General features: G+C 49.3%; 1 protein-coding gene across 3 annotated transcripts in view; it reads left to right on the forward strand.

The window, feature by feature from the left end:
• LOC118795509 (nuclear factor 1 C-type-like) overlaps nucleotides 1-22,977 on the forward strand; it is a 71,767-nt gene that overhangs the window by 4,225 nt on the left and 44,565 nt on the right. For all 3 annotated transcript variants that reach the window (XM_036554043.1, XM_036554041.1, XM_036554044.1), the window contains exon 2: nucleotides 18,616-19,147. In XM_036554043.1, the coding sequence (XP_036409936.1) occupies nucleotides 18,616-19,147 (532 nt within the window). The remainder of the gene's footprint in view (nucleotides 1-18,615; nucleotides 19,148-22,977) is intronic.

Genomic DNA, 22,977 nt, shown 5'->3' on the forward strand with positions numbered 1-22,977 from the left:
GTTCGAAGAATTAAGTAATTTACGCTCGTTATTTCCGGCCCATGTATTTATTTTAGATTGAACGAAAACAAATGTCAGTGTCAGTCAGTGTTTCGGCGACTAAAACCTGGTGCCAGTGCTGCATGTACACATGTCTTTGTAAAGTCTGTTTCAGAGGCGCAGAGGTGTGTGCATGAAGTGACAGGTGGGTGCTTGCGGCGGTGCGGGATCGGAGGCCGTGACAGGTGGGTGTTTGTGGGTGCTTGTGCCGGTGCGGGGTCGGAGGCCGTGACAGGTGGGTGTTTGTGGGTGCTTGTGCCGGTGCGGGGTCGGAGGCCGTGACAGGTGGGTGTTTGTGGGTGCTTGTGGCGGTGCGGGGTCGGAGGCCGTGACAGGTGGGTGTTTGTGGGTGCTTGTGCCGGTGCGGGGTCGGAGGCCGTGACAGGTGGGTGTTTGTGGGTGCTTGTGCCGGTGCGGGGTCGGAGGCCGTGACAGGTGGGTGTTTGTGGGTGCTTGTGCCGGTGCGGGGTCGGAGGCCGTGACAGGTGGGTGTTTGTGGGTGCTTGCGGCGGTGCGGGGTCGGAGGCCGTGACAGGTGGGTGTTTGTGGGTGCTTGTGGCAGTGCGGGGTCGGAGACCTCACCTGGCTCAGAGCTACCTGGCCTCCCGACGGAAATGCGGCGAAGCCAAACTGAGCAGAATCGCCACGAGGAAAACAGCCAGACTTCACGCGCTGCTTAAGTAAAAGCAGCGGATCTGGAGAAAGCTGGACAGACGGCATTCTAATCATAATCATCGCCCTTTATTCTTCCCAGTTGCAGCATTCTTAAAGACCTGCATGGCAGGAACAAAATCCAGGATTGCAGGGATTACAGTCTTTGATCTTGTTCTAACTAAACTTTTCCAATGAAATTGAAATGTTTGCGTTTTAGAGGAGTCTCTGATATCAGCTGGCGTTTGCACTGCAGCCTCCCCGGTATGTCAATGTTTATGGGCAAATAAAGGGATTTTCTATATATACTAGTATTTCTCAAAGTGCCTGGCATTTGTTGGAAAAAGAAAACTGGGTTGTAAATAACTCTTGTAGCATTTTATTTTATTATCTTCATGATTATCATTGTACTGTATTAACGTGAATTCACTTTTGAAGAAAAACGAAGGGCCAAAATGCGTGTATTTTAACCAGGAAGAAGCACACTTATATAATCGTGGATAAATTTCTTTTCATTCATTTATGGATTTTAAGGAATGCATCACTATATATAAGGTCCATAAGTTATGTATTACTACATAATACATCAATATCTGGTTTGACAGTCAGTTTAATTGTGAAGTGTTTTCCATTAACGCACTGAGTTGATTGTGAAAAGTTTAGCTGAAAGACAAAAGGCTAACTTTATTGATTTGATTTGAAGGTAGATTCCTGCAAAAGCAGATATTCAAACAATATACTTCAGATTTGAAGACCTATCAGGAAGAGTCCAAACAGAAACCCTAGGTCTCATTTTTGCAGACTGTGTCTGTACCGTATATGCACGTGTCCCCTCTGTGATTACCTCGGCTGAGATGAAAGACAGCCAGACCTGGAATGGATTTTAAAATTCATTCCTTGTAGATTGTTGTATTTGAAGTTCTTGTGTCAGTTGCGCTAAGGTGTCTGTGGAGTGTGTTATTTTGAACAAGTCAGTTTCCTGTAAAGAGGTAGTCCATGTAATCCAGAAATATTCACCACACTTTTGGGGAAGTGAAACTCCCTTTTAGATACAAAACGGTCTGGCCTGTAATGTTTGTTCAATAAAGAAAATTGTTCTCTTGGAATAAAACTGTTCTGTTGGTCAGTGCTCCCAACAGCAAAGAATTTTAAAGTCAAATCCCCAATTATGCTGAATGCTAAAGACTGCTAGATTTAAATTTTCCTGGCAATATTTTCTCAGTATCTGTTGTACATTACATAACATTTAATAGCTATCACATATGAAAATCCATTATGTTAATTATTTCGATTTTTTACGAAAATTTCTGAAAAATCCACTGAATGGAAAGCGCTCTTTGAGCAGAATGCCAGAGCGCAGGGTGAAAGACAGCTCCTTTGAAGAAATGCTGCATGGTTTTTACACTCTCAGCTCAGAGGTCCAGCACACATATTTAAACGTAAAGTAACTGGGGAATTCTGGGGCTGACAGTGTGGGAGCTGGTGCCCCAGCTCGCTGGATCAGTCCTGTGCCGTTTACAAGCACACACTAATCCTTCATTACTGACACTCTTTTCTAAATCTTTACTCATTAGCACTTTACACAGAGCTAGTCATTTTACTATAATGGTGATAGTTAAATGGAAATTTTCATATTACAACATTTTGGTCATAGAGCATTGGAATATCTAAGCATTCATCTATATCTTTGTTATCTGGGAATAGCAAAGTTGTAGAGTGCTAGGAAAGGGGAATTATGAATTCTGTTTCCTCAACTATACAATCCTTTCTGAATAGCTAAAAATTGTTCTTGATGTAGAACTATTATGCGTTGACAGACGGCAGGACATGCAAGAATGATGTTATTCCTCTTAATGAGAGGATATGGTGTCCTATAGCCATGACTGTACCGAGCTGCTAGCAGTGTGCAGGACTGTGCAGGACTGTGTGATCTCTCTGCTGCTGCTGCTGTTTTTGGGCTGCTTCAGTGTTGGCTCTGTAGTGTGTGAGCTGAGGTGAGGAAGGAGACACTTTTAATCCATCCACTATCATTTTGTTACTGTATGCTTGCCTTGATGTATTTGAATTGAACTGTCTTCCTGCTCTCGCTGTATGAGGGTTAAAGAGTGTTTTTCTGTGCAGGATGTGTGTTTGGTTTGGCAGAGCTTGTGCCGTGCGGAGCGGAGGGGGGATGGGTGTGTGTGTGTGGAGTGAACACAGACGGCCCACCTGAGCTCATACCTGCAGGCCCTGCTGATCACCCGCCTGGGAGAGGAGCTGGGCTCCCATCACATGGCAGTGCCCTCAGTGTCCTCAGTGTCCTCAGTGTCCTCAGTGCTCGCAGTGCCCTCAGTGTCCTCAGTGTCCTCAGTGTCCTGAGTGTCCTCAGTGCCCGCAGTGCCCGCAGTGCCCGCAGTGTCCTCAGTGCCCGCAGTGCCCGCAGTGTCCTCAGTGCCCGCAGTGTCCGCAGTGCCCGCAGTGCCCGCAGTGCCCGCAGTGCCCGCAGTGTCCTCAGTGCTCGCAGTGCCCTCAGTGTCCTCAGTGTCCTCAGTGTCCTGAGTGTCCTCAGTGCCCGCAGTGCCCGCAGTGCCCGCAGTGTCCTCAGTGTCCTCAGTGTCCTCAGTGCCCTCAGTGCCCTCAGTGCCCTCAGTGCCCGCAGTGCCCGCAGTGCCCGCAGTGTCCTCAGTGTCCTCAGTGCCCGCAGTGCCCTCAGTGTCCTCCTCAGTGTCCTCAGTGTCCGCAGTGCCCGCAGTGTCCTCAGTGTCCTCAGTGCCCGCAGTGCCCTCAGTGTCCTCCTCAGTGTCCTCAGTGCCCGCAGTGTCCTCAGTGTCCGCAGTGTCCTCAGTGTCCGCAGTGTCCTCAGTGTCCGCAGTGCCCGCAGTGTCCTCAGTGCCCGCAGTGCCCTCAGTGCCCGCAGTGTCCTCAGTGTCCTCAGTGTCCTCAGTGTCCTCAGTGCCTGCAGTGTCCTCAGTGTCCGCAGTGTCCGCAGTGCCCTCAGTGTCCGCAGTGTCCTCAGTGTCCTCAGTGCCCGCAGTGCCCGCAGTGTCCTCAGTGTCCTCAGTGCCCGCAGTGTCCTCAGTGCCCGCAGTGTCCTCAGTGCCTGCAGTGTCCTCAGTGTCCTCAGTGTCCTCAGTGTCCTCAGTGTCCTCAGTGTCCTCAGTGCCCGCAGTGTCCTCAGTGTCCTCAGTGTCCTCAGTGCCCGCAGTGTCCTCAGTGTCCTCAGTGTCCTCAGTGTCCGCAGTGCCCGTAGGTGTGTGTGCTGGTGCCTGCCTTTATGTTATTGGCTGTTTTTGCTTCTTTTTGTTGTAAATGCAGTAGTAGTATGTGCCATGTCCTTTTCTCGGGGGACAGTCGCGGGATGTGGGTGCTGTTAGTGCTGCCATCAGTGTATTCCTGCAAACCCTGACTGAACCCTCTGCCCACGCTCAGATATACAGCTCTGCTGATCCATGGCACCAAAACTAGTTATTTTTAAAACCAACTCTTGGTAATATTAGAAACTGGCTGCAATTTAAGGGCCATAGGCAGAGAGGCCAGAGATTGAAGTACATGTAATGAGAGGGGCAGAGTATTGCACTAAAGGTCCTCTATGACTTGTACAGAAGGATCAGGGTGTTCTGTGATGGCACTCCTGTGCAGGGCTGGTGGGACCAAAGGCAGCTTTTCCTGCATTTAATTCGTATTTCCACCAAGGTTTAACAATAAACGACACATTCTTCGCAGAGCAGCGCTGTTTAAAGACTTGAATTTGGTCATTTAAAAGGTCTTTCTAACCGCTGATTGGCTGAGCAGCTGCAGTGAACATTGATCTGGTTGTATGTGCGCGTGTAATTATGTTTCATAGCGAAGGTTAAAAGAGTAAATAGAAACAGACAGCGGAGCATACTGTATTTACACACTTACAGAGTGGAACATGCAGGCACCGTCACTCCTGTAGTTTCTGAATCAGAGGCTATAGGGTCACACTTCCGAAGACAGGGACAGGGACAGGGACAGGGGCCTCATTTCTCATCTATTTTTGTGTGTGCTCTCATCTTAGTGAAGCATTCACTAATAAATTACATTATATTTATATATTTTCATACTTACTTACTTTCTCAGGCAAAGATTTAAGCTCACTCCATATATATATATATATATATATATATATATGCACTATATGGACAAAAGTATTCGGACGCCTGACCATTACACCAACAGGGACTGTAATGACATTGTATTCAAATACATATACTTTCATATGGAGCTTCCACTCTTCTTGGAGTGTTTCTGTGGGAATTTGTGCCCATTCATTCTGTAGAGCATTTATGAGGTCAGGCACTGATGTTGGACGAGAAGGCCTGGCTCGCAATCTCCATTCCAGTTCATCCCAAAGGTGCTTGATGGGGTTGAGGTCAGGGCTCTGTGTGGGCCAGTCAAGTTCTTCCACACCGAACTCATCAAACCATGTCTTTATAGTCCTTGCTTTGTGCACTGGGGCACAGTCATGTTGGAATAGAAAAGGGCCTTCCCCAAACTGTTACCACAAAGTTGGAAGCATAGCATTGTCCAAAATGACTTGGTATGCTGAAGCATTAAGCTTGGCCTTCACTGGAGATAAGGGGGCTAGCCCAAACCCTGAAAAACAGGTGTGGCCAAATACCTCTCACACATACCTGGTTGCTCTGTGCACTAAGTAAGTGATAAATAACGGTACGAGCGAATCTAGTAACGCAACGCTAATTGTCCTCATAAGATAAAAAATGCACATCGTTATTATAACACACGCACAGATACATATATCCATATACATATATAGATTGATACTGTGGATGTGTGTGTGTGTGTGTGTGTGTGTGTGTGAGTGAACGATGCACTTCACGTGTGTGCTGTGAACGGGCGCAGCACAGTCTCCAGGCCTGCAGACAGCATGGGCGGCCCTGGCTTAGCAGGACTTTGTCTCCCAGAGGAAAATAAGACCCTCTTTATACCATCCAAACATCTGGATCCTGCACACGTTGTAGCATTGCGATTTTCAAAGCACATTTGTCTTTACTCTGTCAGCAAGTGAGCTTCTGAACCGCGGACAGCCGTTTCCGTCTATAAACACACCACATATCACTGCATGTGCAACAGCATCAGACAGTGTCGAATCTCACCAGTCCCGGATCGGAATCGTACCAGCATCACGTTATCTACGATATTTTTTTACAGTACAACTTACTTTAATTATATAGTAGTGCATGACCAAATTGTAATCGTGTCAGCAAGTAAGCGGCTATGGAAAATAAGATAAATTATTTTCCGCCCACATATAACGCATAACCTCACAGCGCATACCACGCCACACAATCTTACAGTAACGGAAAAATGCTTAGTGTTGAATTTGCTTTGCTTTTGACCTGCATGTTGTGGTGGAATTGAACCTCAGAGGGGATGGAATTTGGGTCTACGGAATACCAATCACCTGTGGCATAGAGGGGTATATGCATGCCCTGAAAAGCGATACACTTTAATATTGACATGTGTCTCTTATGAATGTGGTGTGGCCTCTCAGTTTCTGATGTGCAGCTGCTTCTGTCTCTTCATACTTAAAAACGCATCTGGAATTTCACTGCAGTGTGGAATCCATTTTCAGATCGCAGTGCTGTTCAACATGAGAAGTGATGGTGTGAAGCTTCAGCACCTCCTCCCTGTGTTCTGATTGGCTGTTGACCTTTTGCACAGTGTCACAACTATGTGACCCTCATAACAAAAAGCCGCCTCTCTCTCTCTGTTCCTCTCTCTCTGTTTGTTCTTATAATTGGTGTGAAAGTTGCACATGAATAGTTCAGATGCATGATGGGGCAGTGGGGTTGCCCTCTATGTCACTGGAAGCCCATAGATGGACTAGGAAGGAACAGAGTCTCACAGCTGATTTTACATGTTGCTGTTTGGGATGTAATTGTAGGCTTCTGCTGTGCTGTGGTTGTTGGGAAAATGAGCTTACTGAAGAAGCACAGCTTTTCTCTGTAGGTGTGTTTGTTCAGAAGGGAAGTGTGTGAGTGCTAAGGGGTGACAGCTCCCTGACAGACACAGTTTACAGCCTGTTTGGAAAAATGTGCCTGAATCTGGTGAGTGTCAGTGCCTGAACCTGGCAGAGTTATTATTATTATTATTATTATTATTATTATTATTGTTGTTGTTGTATTAACAGTCAGTGTATTTTTATTGGCCAGTGTCAGTGCAGTGGGGGCGGGTGCAAGCTGTAAGTAATTAATGCTGAAAGCTTCTCTGCCTCGTTTCCTGGTTCACAGCATTGCTTTTGATGTGCAGCTTTGGTCGCCAGGGAAACCCCAGTGGGCTTTTGGACTGGTCCATGGCTGTTTCCTCCATCGCTCCTGAGCTAGCGTGCCCCGCTTTCTGCAGAAAGTTCTGAATGTGAAAACTGAACTCTGTCCTGGATCACTGGTGAAGACCAGCATGTCTAATAATACCCCATCCCAGGAGCTAATCAGAATATTCATTAATGTGTTTATTAGAAGTTTTGGCATATTATGCTTTTAAAGGCAGTTTACTGATCTTTTGGTGCCACTTGGGGGAAGGGGAGCTGAAAGTGGGCCACGTGGCCGAAGTGGAGCAGCCGCTTGGTGTTGATGTGGCAGCTGGGAGCGGGTGAGTGAGTGGCAGGCGGGCCCCTCTGCGGGGGTTCTCTCGTATATAAATGCCGCTCTTTTGGCACAGCGCGTCTTCGCACACCCTGATGCCCACCTCTGCAGATGTTTGGGGAAGGCTGGCTGTGCTTCATACCGCATCCGGGCTCCCTGGGAGGAACCATGGTGAGAAATTCTAAACGTTTACATCACGGGCGTATCTGAGGTCCGCCTGGAGCCGCAACCTCTGCTGCCGTCTGCTCACACTTTCAGAAGTTCTTCTCTTTTGTGCTAGCTCTGATGTACCTGAATCAGCTGGCTTAGCGGAATCTGTTTGTATTGCACCTGCTGCTGTCTCTTAAAGTGTTACCTGTCGTTTATGTAGCAAAAAGAGCTTATAAGATAAGTCAAGATTCTAAAAAGTTTGATAATTAACTCCAGGAAAAATCTTTGGTTGGACACACCTGCACACGCCACATGCATGTCTGTTTTAGGGCTGATTCATGTATGCTCAGTCTGTCCAATCAGATACTTTTCCTGAGTTTGATTTTGTAACAGAATGAAGACGTGCTGAGAAGCTGGCATACCTCATTGCTGTGCAGCGGCTGGCAGCTTCAGCAGTGTGCCAGGCTGGGTCACCTGGCTGCGGTTCGGAACCTCAAACTCACTTTCTGCTGCAGATGTGTAGATTTTAATAGGGCTTGTGGGAGAAAAGGTATATCATGTAATGAAATAGGTTTGATTGATATTTTTCTACTTCAATCAGGTTTACCTGTAAATCAAACTATGCCTTTTTCATTTGTTTTTAACCAGCCTGAAGTACCAGAACAGTATGTCTGTTGGTGTGTTTTAGGAGGAGGTGGTTTTCAGGCTGATTTGTGCTCCTGGTACCTTTGTAAAATTGTCCACCTGGAAGGAGGAACATGCTACCATCATGGCAAAGTCCAGGGTTTATTTACTTATTTATAGATTTTGCTGCCTTTTAGTAATTCCAGTTACCATCAATCAACAATATATATATAATTTATTGTGTCGAATAGGTGCTGTAAGTTATACTGAATGGTTATCCCCAGCACTCTGAGCATCTGCTGATGTAACTCAGTGGATTTGACCTCCGTACCAATAAAATACCAACTTGCTCAGTCAGTTCTGCCCTGCCTTTGAACTAAAACCAAGGCGTATTTTTCATAGGCAAGTTCCCCAGCTCTCAGAATGAATGTTCTCCAAAGGGAGGCCGAAGCGTGTTGCATGTGGTGTCTGTCCCGCTGCTGTAGGAGGCTGTTGATGCGCAGTGTTAACCGCACACCGCAGCAGGTGTGTGGGGAAAGATTTGTTTTTGGTGATGGGGGCGAACGGTGTCGCTGCACCGCCCACTCCTGCAGAAGCGTCCCTGGAAGAGGAAGCTCAGCAGGAGCTGCATGGAGGGGACAGCAGCAGACTTTAGCAAAGGGCAGGGTTGTTTGTACTGCCCTGCTGTACTGTGAAATTCTCACTGTGTAGTTCCCACTGTGTTACTCTCACTGTGTAGTTCCCACTGTGTTACTCTCACTGTGTAATTCCCACTGTGTTACTCTCACTGTGTAGTTCCCACTGTGTTACTCTGACTGTGTTGTTTGTGCTGTGTTACTCTCTCTTGCACTGCGTTGCCATACTGTACTTGATGAGGCTCAATGATGAACAGTGTTACAGTACTGCGGTTGTGAGATGCAGAAGGGGCTCAGAGGGGTAGCTGGGTAGTGTAGTCCTGGCACTGCATTAGCAGGATAGCAGGCATGCTTTCAATGACTCTCACTCTGCCCCAGGTGCTGAAAATAATAAAGAGTGTACCAGCAGACCCTGTTTGAAAAAGTGAAGTGAAACTGCTGTCCCTACGTTAGTGGTGTGGCTGCTGAGCTGTAGGCTGTGCCAGGGAGAGCAGCGGGGAGAGCAGCAGGGAGAGCGGGGAGAGCAGCAGGGAGAGCAGCGGGGAGGGCAGGGAGAGCAGCAGGGGGAGAGCAGCGGGGAGAGCAGCAGGGAGAGCAGCGGGGAGAGCAGCGGGGAGAGCAGTGGGGAGAGCAGTGGGGAGAGCAGTGGGGAGAGCAGTGGGGAGAGCAGCAGGGAGAGCAGCGGGGAGGGCAGGGAGAGCAGCAGGGGGAGAGCAGCGGGGAGAGCAGCAGGGGGAGCAGGGAGGGCAGGGAGAGCAGCAGGGGGAGAGCAGCGGGGAGAGCAGCGGGGAGAGCAGTGGGGAGAGCAGGGAGAGCAGCAGGGGGAGCAGCTGCCTGTCTGTCACTCTGTTCCTTTATTTCAGAGCGTGGAACTTGTATGCGTTTGTGTGCCACATGCGTGCACATATAATCATGCACACGTGTACATGCCAGATGTTATCCTGAAGATTGATTTTTGTCAGTTATTTTGCTTGACATCAGCTCAGGTGCTGAGGGCATTCTGCTTCTAACTGCTCGCATTCACTAATATTCACACTCACTTCACCTGTGTCTGTACTGACACCCCTGTCTCTGGGAGGGTGGTGTGGGCTGCCTGGTGGCAGGTGTGATACTACAGAGGGGGTTCAAGCCACAACCCCAGGCAACTCTGCATTACCATACCTTTTAAACATGGCAAAGGACATTATTATGGAAATTATGTAAATGTACAGTGATGCAGATTTGCAGCAGTTATGATACCGAAATAATTGAAGGCCAAACTGGCTTCCTGAGTTAATCTGAACAGCATTGCTAATTTGGTCTGACCAGCATTTGTGAGGATTGTAATATAAGTCTTGAGAGACTGGAGGTGTTGAACAGAGGTCAGTGCTGTTGTCCGGTACGAGGCTTGTTTTAAGCTACTTTTATGATTTAAGCTACTTTTTAGGTTTGGTCTGCTTCTTTTTCCTGAATTTATTTTTTGCTGCTTGGTTGAGTAACTGAACACCCCCCTCCCAAAGAAGCAGGGGGTAGTCCGAGGACAGAGCGCGTTCAGCTTCACTGTTTCAGTAAGAGTTTGAAGTCCCTGCTGCTCTCTCTCTCTCTATGGTTTCACCACTCAGGGAGCAGTGTGTGGAAGGGCCTGGGTGTGTGAAAGCCGTGTACGGCTGTCTGCTCAAGGTGTGTGTTACAGGCTGAGGCAGTGTACGGCTGCCTGTTCGAGGTGTGTGTTACAGGTTGAGGCAGTGTACGGCTGCCTGCTCGAGGTGTGTGTTACAGGCTGAGGCAGTGTACGGCTGCCTGCTCGAGGTGTGTGTTACAGGCTGAGGCAGTGTACGGCTGCCTGCTCGAGGTGTGTGTTACAGGTTGAGGCAGTGTACGGCTGTCTGCTCGAGGTGTGTGTTACAGGTTGAGGCAGTGTACGGCTGCCTGCTCGAGGTGTGTGTTACAGGCTGAGGCAGTGTACGGCTGTCTGCTCGAGGTGTGTGTTACAGGCTGAGGCAGTGTACGGCTGCCTGTTCGAGGTGTGTTACAGGCTGAGGCAGAAACCTGTGTGAATGGGGAAGTGCCTGAGAGGACAGGGAGAGGAGATGCAGCAGGAGGGACACGTCAGCGCTCCGCCGGCATGTGACCACAGCGCTGCTTCGGGAGAGCTACAGCACCGTCACATCTCTCTCTTTCTCTCTGTCTCCCTTTTGCTTCTCTCTTTCTCTCTTTCTCCCTTTCTCCCTTTCTCTCATTTTTTCTTTGTGTTTTCAGGAGTATGTATCCTTCATTCAGGTCCTTTTCTTCCCTGTTAGTGTGTCTGTTTTTGTCCTCTTCAACCAAACGAGAGAGTTTGAGGCCATGGAGCTGGCCCAAGGCTGGAGATTAGGAGTGGAATGATGTCATTTCCTCCCACATTTCCTCTGAGATTTTTGAGCTGTTGTGCTCATGCCAAACTTTAGTGTTTTCTTCGACGTAGAACATGAATCACTGACTCCTTGCTGTGAATAATATTTTTGCTTCTCATACCATGATCTCATTTCCATGCCCTGTTATTTGGGATGATCTTCCAAAGATGTCGGTGACAAAAACTAGTTGAAAGTTTTTGATCCACAGGAGGTTCCACAATCTGGCAGCATTTACATTTTACCATTTTCAGTTTAGATGCTGCTTAAACTCCTGGTCAGGAGTTCAGGAATCCTGGCGGGTGTGCAGCAAATGTGTGCACTGCTGTGGTATCTCTGAGACAGGTACACAGAACAGCGGTGATAAAAAGGAGGAGAAAATTCAGACAGGAGGCAGATCAGCGGTGCTTCATACAGAGAAGAGTATCCTGAAGGGGCGGTGTGTTTCAGAGTGAGTTTTCGCCCCACACCTGCAGGCTGTAAATATCCCTCTGGAGACCTGAGCCCAAATGCAGAGGCCACCCTTATGAAGGGTACGCTGTGCTCAGAGCAAACGGGAGAACAGCGCACGTCAGGAGTGCCGGCAGGATGGTGCTCACACAGGGCACCTGAGGCCGTTTTCCGCTTGCGCTGGAACAGCTGCTTTTCTCGTTTTGACCGTTCGCATGGTGACGCAGCTTTGCTGCCCACTTGTTGCTCCCTTTCCAGAAGTGCTGGTTCTTAGAGGGTGTCTGAATGTCGCTGTCTATGTGCTGTGTAGATCCATTTAAGGAGGATTTTCTTCACTGCTTCAGCTTTGTTCACAGTCTGAGGTGTTTTCCTCCCTTGGAGCTGGACCCGAACTGTAGTTTTATAAACTCCTGTGTCCTTCAGAGCTCATTTCACAAGCTCTCACAAGAGGGAACATGTTGGAGAGTACAAACCCTTTTCTTTTCCTTTTATTTCATCATCATTTACACAACATTACAGGCATGGAGCTCTCAGAAATCAGAAAATATTATGTAAGGAACAGAAGAAAAACACTTGCCCCATCCTTTAAGCCAAAATGAAAAAAGTGCATGAAGATCTGGAGAGAGGCTCTAAATGAAGCTCAATCCTCATCCATCAGCCTGGAGGCTCTCTGCTCCTCTCTCCTGTGGGCTTTAAAACAATCATGTGTGATGCATGCTTTAAAAAGCTTTGATATTCTAAAAGCACGTGGTCAAGGGAAGAGGTACTATTACCTTACTGATCTTGGTATTGTACATTGGTTTCACATGCTGTCAGTAGTGACTTATAATTTGTGTATAATTTTAGTGACCTGATTCCTAGCTGAATGAGCACTCATCAGCACAAAGCAGCCTGAGTACACAGGGCTGCTTACCCAGTCCAGCTGAAGCTGAAGCTGATGGGACGCTGGGACGGCCTCAGCGAGCTGAAGCTGAAGCTGAAGCTGACGGGACGCTGGGACAGCCTCAGCGAGCTGAAGCTGACGGGACGCTGGGACGGCCTCAGCGAGCTGAAGCTGAAGCTGACGGGACGCTGGGACGGCCTCAGCACAGTGATGCAGTGATGGAGGCCGATGTTTTACAGGCTGAGGGAAGCAGCAGAGAGGGGCTGGCAGTATGATCAGGAGGCTCCTTCTGTCTGCTTGTGGCTCCCATTTACACAGACCAAAGAGTGGCTCCTCTCTCCTGACAGGACAGACTCCAGCTAAAGTCTCTGTCAGTGTGTGACTGTTGAGGATGAAATGTGTAGGAACTGCCCTACCTGCTACGGCCCCCTGTGACTCTCCTGTGATGGCAAAATCATTTCATTTTACAAGCTGGCACCTGAAGCATGTGTCACGAGGGAGCGCGGTTCTGTGGGCCAGCCTTCTTCCCTCCGGTCTTTCCCGTTTCCCAGTAGAGCTGATGGTGCAGTGTTCTGCAGCTAGATTGCTGCAGGACACGTTTTAAGTGAATCTTGCAGGAAAACACAGAACCGAAATAATCTCCTCATTACCTACCATGACTCCAGTATGATCATGTGACTGTTAACCACTGACCCCGTCAGATTAAGAATGTTTTGCATATTCAAGTCAGTTGGTGTTAAATACTTTAGGTGGGTTTTTGGAAAGGCAGTTCCAGGAGTGCAGAAAGGTACCTCCCTTCCCACAGCTCAGACAGAAATCAGATCAGTCCACTGACGAGAGAGAGACCATGAATTTTTTAAATTCAGTTTTGATTTTGAATAATTGAAAGCATCCCTATGATCATCTCTTTTGACTCATGAATTATTCACTCTGTTTGAAAATGGATTTAGTTTAATTTGGTCTTTTCACAGCCGCTCCCCTGTGGGGGGAGGGGGTGAGTAGAAGACCTAGTTCATTTTCCTCAGGATTTTGCTGGATTAAAAGGGCTTTATCCAGGAGAGACGGACCCAATTGAATTTCAGCGTTGCTCCCTTAATTAGATTAAGGCAGCAATGGGGATGGGTCTGCAGACAAGCAGAGCTCTGTCCCCACAGCGGTCACCTCCAGCCTGGCCGTTCACCTCTCCCCTCTCTCTCATGTCATCAGCTCCTAATTCAGGCTGACGTCAGATGACCTGTGTTAGATATTAGCTGATTGCTCATTAGATTATGCTTGGGAAATCTGCTGGAATTTACCCAGTTTCCCAGCCCACTGAACCCTCTCTGTTCTGTCAGCAGTTTCCACAGGGCCAGGCTGGTCTCACCTAGGATTCAGGCTTTTGAAGATGTTTTGCTGAGTGATTGTTTGGGTAGGAAGTAATTTGTTTTAGTTGCAACTTAAACATAACAATGGTTAGCTTTACACAGAAGCTGCATTTCCTGCTGTGTGATGTATCAGTTTGGGTTGAGTGGAACATCTTACCTGTCTGACTTTGCTTCACGCAGGTGCATGTTTTGAGTAGCTGCTTTGGAAATGGTACGGTTTTTTATGAATGCTGTAGTGAAGTGTGAGGTTCTCCATACAGCGTCCCATCCTGCTCCCACCTGCATACTCACCTGCTCAGACGCTCCGAATTACGATGCTATGTGCAATTGTGTTGTAAACCCTGTGTTGTGCTAGCCGCCATTGAGCACGGTGTTTAGTGAGAGACTGCGCGTATTGAACGCTTTCAGACCAGCCTCTGATTCACAGAATGCAGAGTCTGGCGAAGGTCAGAGCTCAGTTGTGGGAGTGGTCAGTGGGAGTGTGTAGTGACAGTGGTCATTGGGAGTGTATGGTGACAGTGGTCAGTGGGAGTGGTCAGTGGTAGTGGTCAGTGGGAATGTGTAGTGACAGTGGTCAGTGGGAGTGGTCAGTGGGAGTGGTCAGTGGTAGTGGTCAGTGGGAGTGGTCAGTGGGAGTGTGTAGTGACAGTGGTCAGTGAGAGTGGTCAGTGGGAGTGGTCAGTGGTAGTGGTCAGTGGTAGTGGTCAGTGGGAGTGGTCAGTGGGAGTGTGTAGTGACAGTGGTCAGTGAGAGTGTACGGTGACAGTGGTCAGTGACAGTGGTCAGTGACAGTGGTCAGTGGGAATGTGTAGTGACAGTGGTCAGTGGGAGTGGTCAGTGGGAATGTGTAGTGACAGTGGTCAGTGGGAGTGGTCAGTGGGAGTGGTCAGTGGGAGTGTGTAGTGACAGTGATCAGTGACAGTGGTCAGTGGGAGTGGTCAGTGGGAGTGTGTAGTGACAGTGGTCAGTGACAGTGGTGAGTGGGAGTGTGTAGTGACAGTGGTCAGTGGGAGTGTGTTGTGATAGTGGTCAGTGGGAGTGTGTAGTGACAGTGTGTAGTGGGAGTGTTCAGTCAGAGGAGCTTTGTGACCCACAGTGGATGTCAGCACCGGATCCCCTTTCACCCACTTAGACTACAGCTCCCTACCCTCTGTAACGTTTCTGGAACATTCCTTCAGCGGTCCCTGCACGACACCTTTATTGTTCACCTGCCTGATTGCTGATGTTCCTCGTCACTCCTGCACACGTGGAAGCTCATTGGCACTGATTGTGTGCGGCTGGTTCTGATGCATTTTTCCCCAGGTTTAGGGGTTGGAATCAGAGAGGGAAATGAAACCTGCCTTTCTTTACTGCTGGCAAAGACAACAAAACCAGAGAGAAGAATCGTGAATTCCTTTCATAAAATCATGGAAATCTTTCCAGTGCTTCTCATGTTCTGCGTTCCCCTCTGAAGGGTTTGACGTGACCTGGAGTGCCCCCGCAGCAGCCTGCCTCTGCACTGGGCTCAGAGGTGTGGGGTGCAGGCTGAGCTCACAGTGTGTGGCTGCCAGCAGTGTGGTTCATTGCCTGCATTCTCGGTGACTTGCTGCACAGTTACACAGTTACACAGCCATTGGCCAGGCACACAGAGGGAGGTGGGCTTTAGCCCTAGCCAATCAGAGAGCTGTGCTAAAAGTGCCATTACTAGCCTTGCAGTAACAGACAGACTGTAAGTCTTTTTGATTAAACACATCAGATTCTGCAGCGTCTCACCGTCATTGTGAGAAAGGGAAAAGTTCCTGGCCTGTGTTTGAAAGGTCAGATCTGAGGGGGGCAGCACTGTGGCACTGTCTCTGCACCCGCCCCCTGGGCCTGCATTACAGCCCAGTGAGGCCCTGAAGTCCTCACTGAGGGTGTAAGTGCACATTTTGGAGTTTACCCTTGGTGTTTTATCCTGTGATATTGAGTATGACAGGGTTGATGATGTATCAATGGTGACAATATCCAGCAAATAGAGGGTCCTGTCCATAATGCTGTTTCAAGATCAGTTACTTAAATCTACAATCAATAACGAGCCATCAATCAGTAACACAGTCATGAAAGAGTCTCTTTTCTCTGCTCTCCACCGGCTGAAGATCCTGCCACACGACAGATTTTCACAGTGGTATCACAGCCATGTCCTTTTATGCATCACAAATCGGAAATCAGAAAGCCAGAAATCAGAGGCAAATCAGAAATCTGCCATCTGTATCAGATATTAGAGTTCAACAGGCTGGAATCACTGTGAAAGTGCCTGATGAATGTTTGTTGTTTTGCTGTGGGTCTCCGCATTTAATTTTAAAAATGCTTGTAATTTTACAAGTAAAACTGATGCCTGTAATGTCATTCTATTTTGGTGTTATTTCTCCTCTTCAGCCCTTTGTCAGGCAGTAGCATATTTTAAAAGAGCAAAATTGTGCGTGTGTGTGTGTGTGTGTGTGTGTGCACCCTACCCCTGCTCTCCATCCACCACTCCTCACTGCGCGGAAAAACACTTGAATATAAATCAAGTGTTTTTCTTTTAGGAAAGACGTATCCTAGAGATGAAAAGAAGTAAAAACATATTTCTCTGGTCCCTACAAAAACAAAATGATTCAGTTACTACACAAACCCAGCTGTGAAGGCCTGTCTGTCCCTGGGTTCTCCAGCCACCAAAGGACACTAAATGAATGAACTGCTGGAAAAAGTGCTTAATGCTCTATAAAAATAGTTTTGTATCATTAATCCCAGCAGGGCCCAAAACCATTTTGACTCACAGAACAAAATGTCTGAATTGTAAAATTCCTTGATCAGTCAAATCACCGGATCATTCCAGCGCTGGTGTAAAGTGATATAGACCCTTGTCTGAGAGCTGAGCGCAGGAGGGGTGGATTTGCTGCTGCATTTAGCAGAGCTTTATGGGTAAAGCACTATAGCGCTCACACTCCTCACATTCTGACAAGTGCTGTGTGTGTGGGGGGGGGGTTAGGTGGTGTGTTTGGTGTAGGGGGGTTGGTGGTGTGTGTGGTGGGGGGGGTAGGTGGTGTGTGTGGTGTAGGGGGGTAGGTGGTGTGTGTGGTGGGGGGGGGGGGGGTAGGTGGTGTGTGTGGTGTAGGGGGGTAGGTGGTATGTGTGGTGGGGAAGGTAGGTGGTGTGTTTGGTGTGGGGGGTAGGTGGTGTGTGTGGTGTAGCGGGGTAGGCGGTGTGTGTGGTGGGGGGGGGGGGGGGGGGAGTAGGTGGTGAGTTTGGTGTGGGGGGTAGGTGGTGTGTTTGGTCGGGGATAGAAACCTGCTGAAATGTGGCTTCATAGCGAAATGCTGCAGCACTGAACACTGGATTTCTCCAAGCCTTCAAGCCCTCAAGACAAAACAAAGCCTGCTTCATCCTGCTTTGGCTTCACTCCAAATGTGCCATGATATTATCAGTTTTCGTTAACATACACTCTCAAATAAGGGGAAAGTTTTTACTCACTACAACCCTCCCCTCATCTGACATGAAGACATAATGTGGCAGATTCCCAAAGTGGCCCCTTTCATATCTGTGTCCATCCCTGACTGTGGAGCTTGTTCTCATCAGACCGGATCCGTGCTCTCGTCTGTCTGCGGCAACTTTGGAAATGTACACAGTTACAGTCATTCGTCCACGATCCCGCTGTCGCCTTTGATTACAGATGTGTGTGTGTGTGTGTGTGTGTGTGTGTGTGTGTGTGTGAGAGAGAGAGGGTTATAGAGAGTGTGTGTGTGTGTGTGTGTGTGTGTGTGTGTGTTTGTGTGTGTGAGAGAGAGAGAGGGTTATAGAGAGTGTGTGTGTGTGTGTGTGTGTGTGTGTGTGTGTGTGTGTGTGAGAGAGAGAGAGGGTTATAGAGAGTGTGTGTTTGAGTGCATTGACTGCTGGACTGCAGAATTATAGCAAACTGTTTTCTGTATTGTTTTTGTATGAAGTCAGCTGGAAATAAAAACACAGTGCACCCTGCTGTTACTGTGGAGTAAAATTAGCATGTAAGAATCAGGTTTCCTTTTCCAACCCAAAAAAGCACAAGGTTATGGACCCTGTCCTGTGGTTGCCTGCAATATTGCAAAACTTCAGTAAAACACACTGGAGGTCATCGCCAGTGAGGGCTGCAGTCCGTCTCTGTCAGCAGAGATTCTGCGGAAGGAAAATCATGACAGAAATGTGTCACATACAGGGATGAAGCGTGTTATTTTATTATTCTATTCTGAGTTGTGTTTCCATTTTGCTATTCATAAATGTCCATTCAGAGAGCCCAAAGCAACAACCATCAAACATCTATTAGCAAATCCAAATTCATACTCTCCTGCAGTGTAGGAGACATTTTTTCTTAAATTAAGATTTCTCTGTAGCTTCCCACTGCCCGGTAGTGGGCGGTGTCTCTGGATGGGCGGGGCTTCTCTCTGCAGTGCTGTCTGCAGAGGATCTGCTGTGTGCCACAGATGAATGTGTATATATACATACGCTGGGTAAAAAGAGATCAGGCAGGTTTCCATTAGAAACATTGCAGTGGATGGTGGGATTTTGGCTTGGAGGAGGTCTCCTCTCTTCTTGAGGCATATACCACTTTGAAATGGAATATATCACTTTTGTGCTGTCACAAAGTAAAATAGCAAATTTAAGCTAGTTTGCCTATATTTTACTTTTGATGCCACATTTCTCTTTGGGGGTCATCATGACTGAACAAAAGGTTGTAAAAAAGTAAAGACTGCTTTCATTCTGAAATTCTGAAGTTGTGTTGGAGCTGGAGAAGGCAACTGCATCTGCAGGGTGTAGCAGCAGTTGTGTGGTCCTGGGCTCAGTAATAAACCTCTCTGATGTGTCTCTCTCTGTCTGCAGGATGAGTTTCATCCGTTCATTGAGGCGCTCCTGCCCCATGTGCGGGCCTTCGCCTACACCTGGTTCAACCTGCAGGCACGCAAGCGCAAGTACTTCAAGAAGCACGAGAAGAGGATGACGAAGGACGAGGAGCGCGCGGTGAAGGACGAGCTGCTGGGCGAGAAGCCTGAGCTCAAGCAGAAGTGGGCGTCGCGACTTCTGGCCAAACTGCGCAAGGATATCCGGCCGGAGTGCCGTGAGGACTTCGTGCTGACCATCACTGGGAAGAAGCCACCGTGCTGTGTGCTCTCCAACCCCGACCAGAAGGGAAAGATGCGCCGCATCGACTGCCTGCGCCAGGCCGACAAGGTGTGGCGCCTGGACCTGGTGATGGTCATCCTCTTCAAGGGCATTCCGCTGGAGAGCACGGACGGCGAGCGGCTGGTCAAAGCCGGCCAGTGCAGCAACTCCATTCTCTGTGTCCAGCCGCACCACATCAGCGTCTCCGTCAAGGAGCTGGACCTCTATCTGGCCTACTTCGTGCAGGAGAGAGGTGAGAAGGGCTTCATGCTGTAAGAGTAACCACTCTGTATGCATGTTTTCATATACACCTTTAGTCTTGTAGGTGAGGATGCGTACAGTTTTTTCCTCAGTTGCAGAAGTTTCTTCTCTCTGTTGTAATTAATGACGTGGTCTGCAATTGTGGCCTGTATCCCGTTCAGACTGCAGTTCACTCAACTTCCTGGGCACAGTTCCCCAAACAGAAGTCACTTTGATAGAAATTTCTCAGCTGAGGCTGTTTGACACAATTTACTTTAATGAATTGTGTCAATTGTATAGAATTTTGTGAAAAATGTTCCCAACATTTACATTTTGTATGAAAGTGTTGAGAAATGACTTACAGTTCTACTCATTTGGGTTACATTGCGAGTCAAGTGGACCAAAGTTTCATTCAGTGTGACTCTGACCTGTGAGCTTACAGCCAGTTCTACCACCACACACAGACCAACTCACTGCTAACCTGACCTGTGTGCACACACGTGTGTGTGTGTGTATGTGTGTGTGTGTGTGTGTGTGTGTGTGTGTGTGTGTGTGTGTATGTGTGTGTGTGAGAGAGTGTTGATTGTTCATAGAACAATTTAGCAGCTATAACTGGCATCTGTGAGGTTGGCTGTGGGATTAGTTGCCTTCAGCTGTGAACAAATTCATCCATTTTAATTAGCAAGACTTATTCCATTGATTTTTGTGTCAGTTGCAGAGATGTATATTCACTGGTTTGCAGAAATGTGCATTACATTTGCATTTTGTATGAAAGCAAGTGTTTTTGTGTTTTGCAAAATATGTTTCTATTGAGGAGGCATTCACTGTTTTTAAACTGTACGTTTGAGGAACAGGTTTCCGGATCTGACAGAGGTATAGTTGCTGCAAGAGAGCAGCGGGTTTCTGCAGTGGGTTTCTGGTTTCTGCAGTGGGTTTCTGCATGTCTGCAGCGGGTTTCTGGTTTCTGCAGCGGGCTTCTGCAGCAGGTTTCTGCAGCGGAGCGGGTTTCTGCAGCGGAGCGGGTTTCTGGTTTCTGCAGCGGGTTTCTGGTTTCTGCAGCAGGTTTCTGCAGCGGGTTTCTGGTTTCTGCAGCAGGTTTCTGCAGCGGGTCTCTGGTTTCTGCAGCGGGTTTCTGCAGCGGGTCTCTGGTTTCTGCAGCGGGTTTCTGCATTTCTGCAGCGGGTTTCTGCAGCGGGTTTCTGCATTTCTGCAGCGGGTCTCTGCAGCGGGTTTCTGCATTTCTGCAGCGGGTCTCTGCAGCGGGTTTCTGCATTTCTGCAGCAGGTTTCTGCAGCGGAGCGGGTTTCTGCAGCGGAGCGGGTTTCTGCAGCGGGTTTCTGGTTTCTGCAGCGGGTTTCTGGTTTCTGCAGCAGGTTTCTGCAGCGGAGCGGGTTTCTGGTTTCTGCAGCGGGTTTCTGGTTTCTGCAGCGGGTCTCTGGTTTCTGCAGCGGGTTTCTGCAGCGGGTCTCTGGTTTCTGCAGTGGGTCTCTGGCTTCTGCAGCGGGTTTCTGGTTTCTGCAGCAGATTTCTGCAGCAGGTTTCTGTAGCGGGTTTCTGCAGCGGGTCTCTGGTTTCTGCAGCGGGTTTCTGGCTTCTGCAGCAGGTTTCTGCAGCGGGTTTCTGCAGCGGGTCTCTGGTTTCTGCAGCGGGTTTCTGCAGCGGGTCTCTGGTTTCTGCAGTGGGTCTCTGGCTTCTGCAGCGGGTTTCTGGTTTCTGCAGCAGATTTCTGCAGCAGGTTTCTGTAGCGGGTTTCTGCAGCGGGTCTCTGGTTTCTGCAGCGGGTTTCTGCAGCGGGTTTCTGGTTTCTGCAGCAGATTTCTGCAGCGGGTTTCTGCAGCGGATCTCTGGCTTCTGCAGCGGGTTTCTGCAGCGGGTCTCTGGTTTCTGCAGCGGGTTTCTGCAGCGGGTCTCTGGCTTCTGCAGCGGGTTTCTGCAGCGGGTTTCTGGCTTCTGCAGCGGGTTTCTGGTTTCTGCAGCGGGTTTCTGGCTTCTGCAGCGGGTCTCTGGTTTCTGCAGCGGGTTTCTGGTTTCTGCAGCAGGTTTCTGCAGCGGGTCTCTGCAGCGGGTCTCTGGTTTCTGCAGCGGGTTTCTGGCTTCTGCAGCGGGTTTCTGCAGCGGGTCTCTGGTTTCTGCAGCGGGCTTCTGGTTTCTGCAGCGGGTCTCTGGTTTCTGCAGCGGGTCTCTGGTTTCTGCAGCGGGTTTCTGGTTTCTGCAGCGGGTTTCTGGTTTCTGCAGCGGGTTTCTGGTTTCTGCAGCGGGTTTCTGCAGCGGGTTTCTGCAGCGGGCTTCTGCAGCGGGTCTCTGGCTTCTTCAGCGGGTTTCTGCAGCGGGTTTCTGCAGCGGGTTTCTGCAGCAGGTTTCTGCAGCGGGCTTCTGCAGCGGGTCTCTGGCTTCTTCAGCGGGCTTCTGCAGCGGGTCTCTGGCTTCTTCAGCGGGTTTCTGCAGCGGGTCTCTGGTTTCTGCAGCGGGTCTCTGGTTTCTGCAGCGGGTTTCTGCAGCGGGTTTCTGGTTTCTGCAGCGGGTCTCTGGTTTCTGCAGCGGGTTTCTGCAGCGGGTTTCTGGTTTCTGCAGCGGGTTTCTGGCTTCTGCAGCGGGTCTCTGGCTTCTGCAGCGGGTTTCTGCAGCGGGTCTCTGGTTTCTGCAGCGGGTTTCTGGCTTCTGCAGCGGGTTTCTGCAGCGGAGCGGGTTTCTGCAGCGGAGCGGGTTTCTGGTTTCTGCAGCGGGTTTCTGGTTTCTGCAGCAGGTTTCTGCAGCGGGTTTCTGGTTTCTGCAGCAGGTTTCTGCAGCGGGTCTCTGGTTTCTGCAGCGGGTTTCTGCAGCGGGTCTCTGGTTTCTGCAGCGGGTTTCTGCATTTCTGCAGCGGGTTTCTGCATTTCTGCAGCGGGTTTCTGCATTTCTGCAGCGGGTCTCTGCAGCGGGTTTCTGCATTTCTGCAGCGGGTCTCTGCAGCGGGTTTCTGCATTTCTGCAGCAGGTTTCTGCAGCGGAGCGGGTTTCTGCAGCGGAGCGGGTTTCTGCAGCGGGTTTCTGGTTTCTGCAGCGGGTTTCTGGTTTCTGCAGCAGGTTTCTGCAGCGGAGCGGGTTTCTGGTTTCTGCAGCGGGTTTCTGGTTTCTGCAGCGGGTTTCTGCAGCGGGTCTCTGGTTTCTGCAGCGGGTTTCTGCAGCGGGTCTCTGGTTTCTGCAGTGGGTCTCTGGCTTCTGCAGCGGGTTTCTGGTTTCTGCAGCAGATTTCTGCAGCAGGTTTCTGTAGCGGGTTTCTGCAGCGGGTCTCTGGTTTCTGCAGCGGGTTTCTGCAGCGGGTTTCTGGTTTCTGCAGCAGATTTCTGCAGCGGGTTTCTGCAGCGGATCTCTGGCTTCTGCAGCGGGTTTCTGCAGCGGGTCTCTGGTTTCTGCAGCGGGTTTCTGCAGCGGGTCTCTGGCTTCTGCAGCGGGTTTCTGCAGCGGGTTTCTGGCTTCTGCAGCGGGTTTCTGGTTTCTGCAGCGGGTTTCTGGCTTCTGCAGCGGGTCTCTGGTTTCTGCAGCGGGTTTCTGGTTTCTGCAGCGGGTTTCTGCAGCAGGTTTCTGCAGCGGGTCTCTGCAGCGGGTCTCTGGTTTCTGCAGCGGGTTTCTGGCTTCTGCAGCGGGTTTCTGCAGCGGGTCTCTGGTTTCTGCAGCGGGCTTCTGGTTTCTGCAGCGGGTCTCTGGTTTCTGCAGCGGGTCTCTGGTTTCTGCAGCGGGTTTCTGGTTTCTGCAGCGGGTTTCTGGTTTCTGCAGCGGGTTTCTGGTTTCTGCAGCGGGTTTCTGCAGCAGGTTTCTGCAGCGGGCTTCTGCAGCGGGTCTCTGGCTTCTTCAGCGGGTTTCTGCA

Source organism: Megalops cyprinoides, chromosome 20 (assembly GCF_013368585.1).
Source record: "Megalops cyprinoides isolate fMegCyp1 chromosome 20, fMegCyp1.pri, whole genome shotgun sequence".
In the NCBI taxonomy this organism is placed as follows: domain Eukaryota; kingdom Metazoa; phylum Chordata; class Actinopteri; order Elopiformes; family Megalopidae; genus Megalops; species Megalops cyprinoides.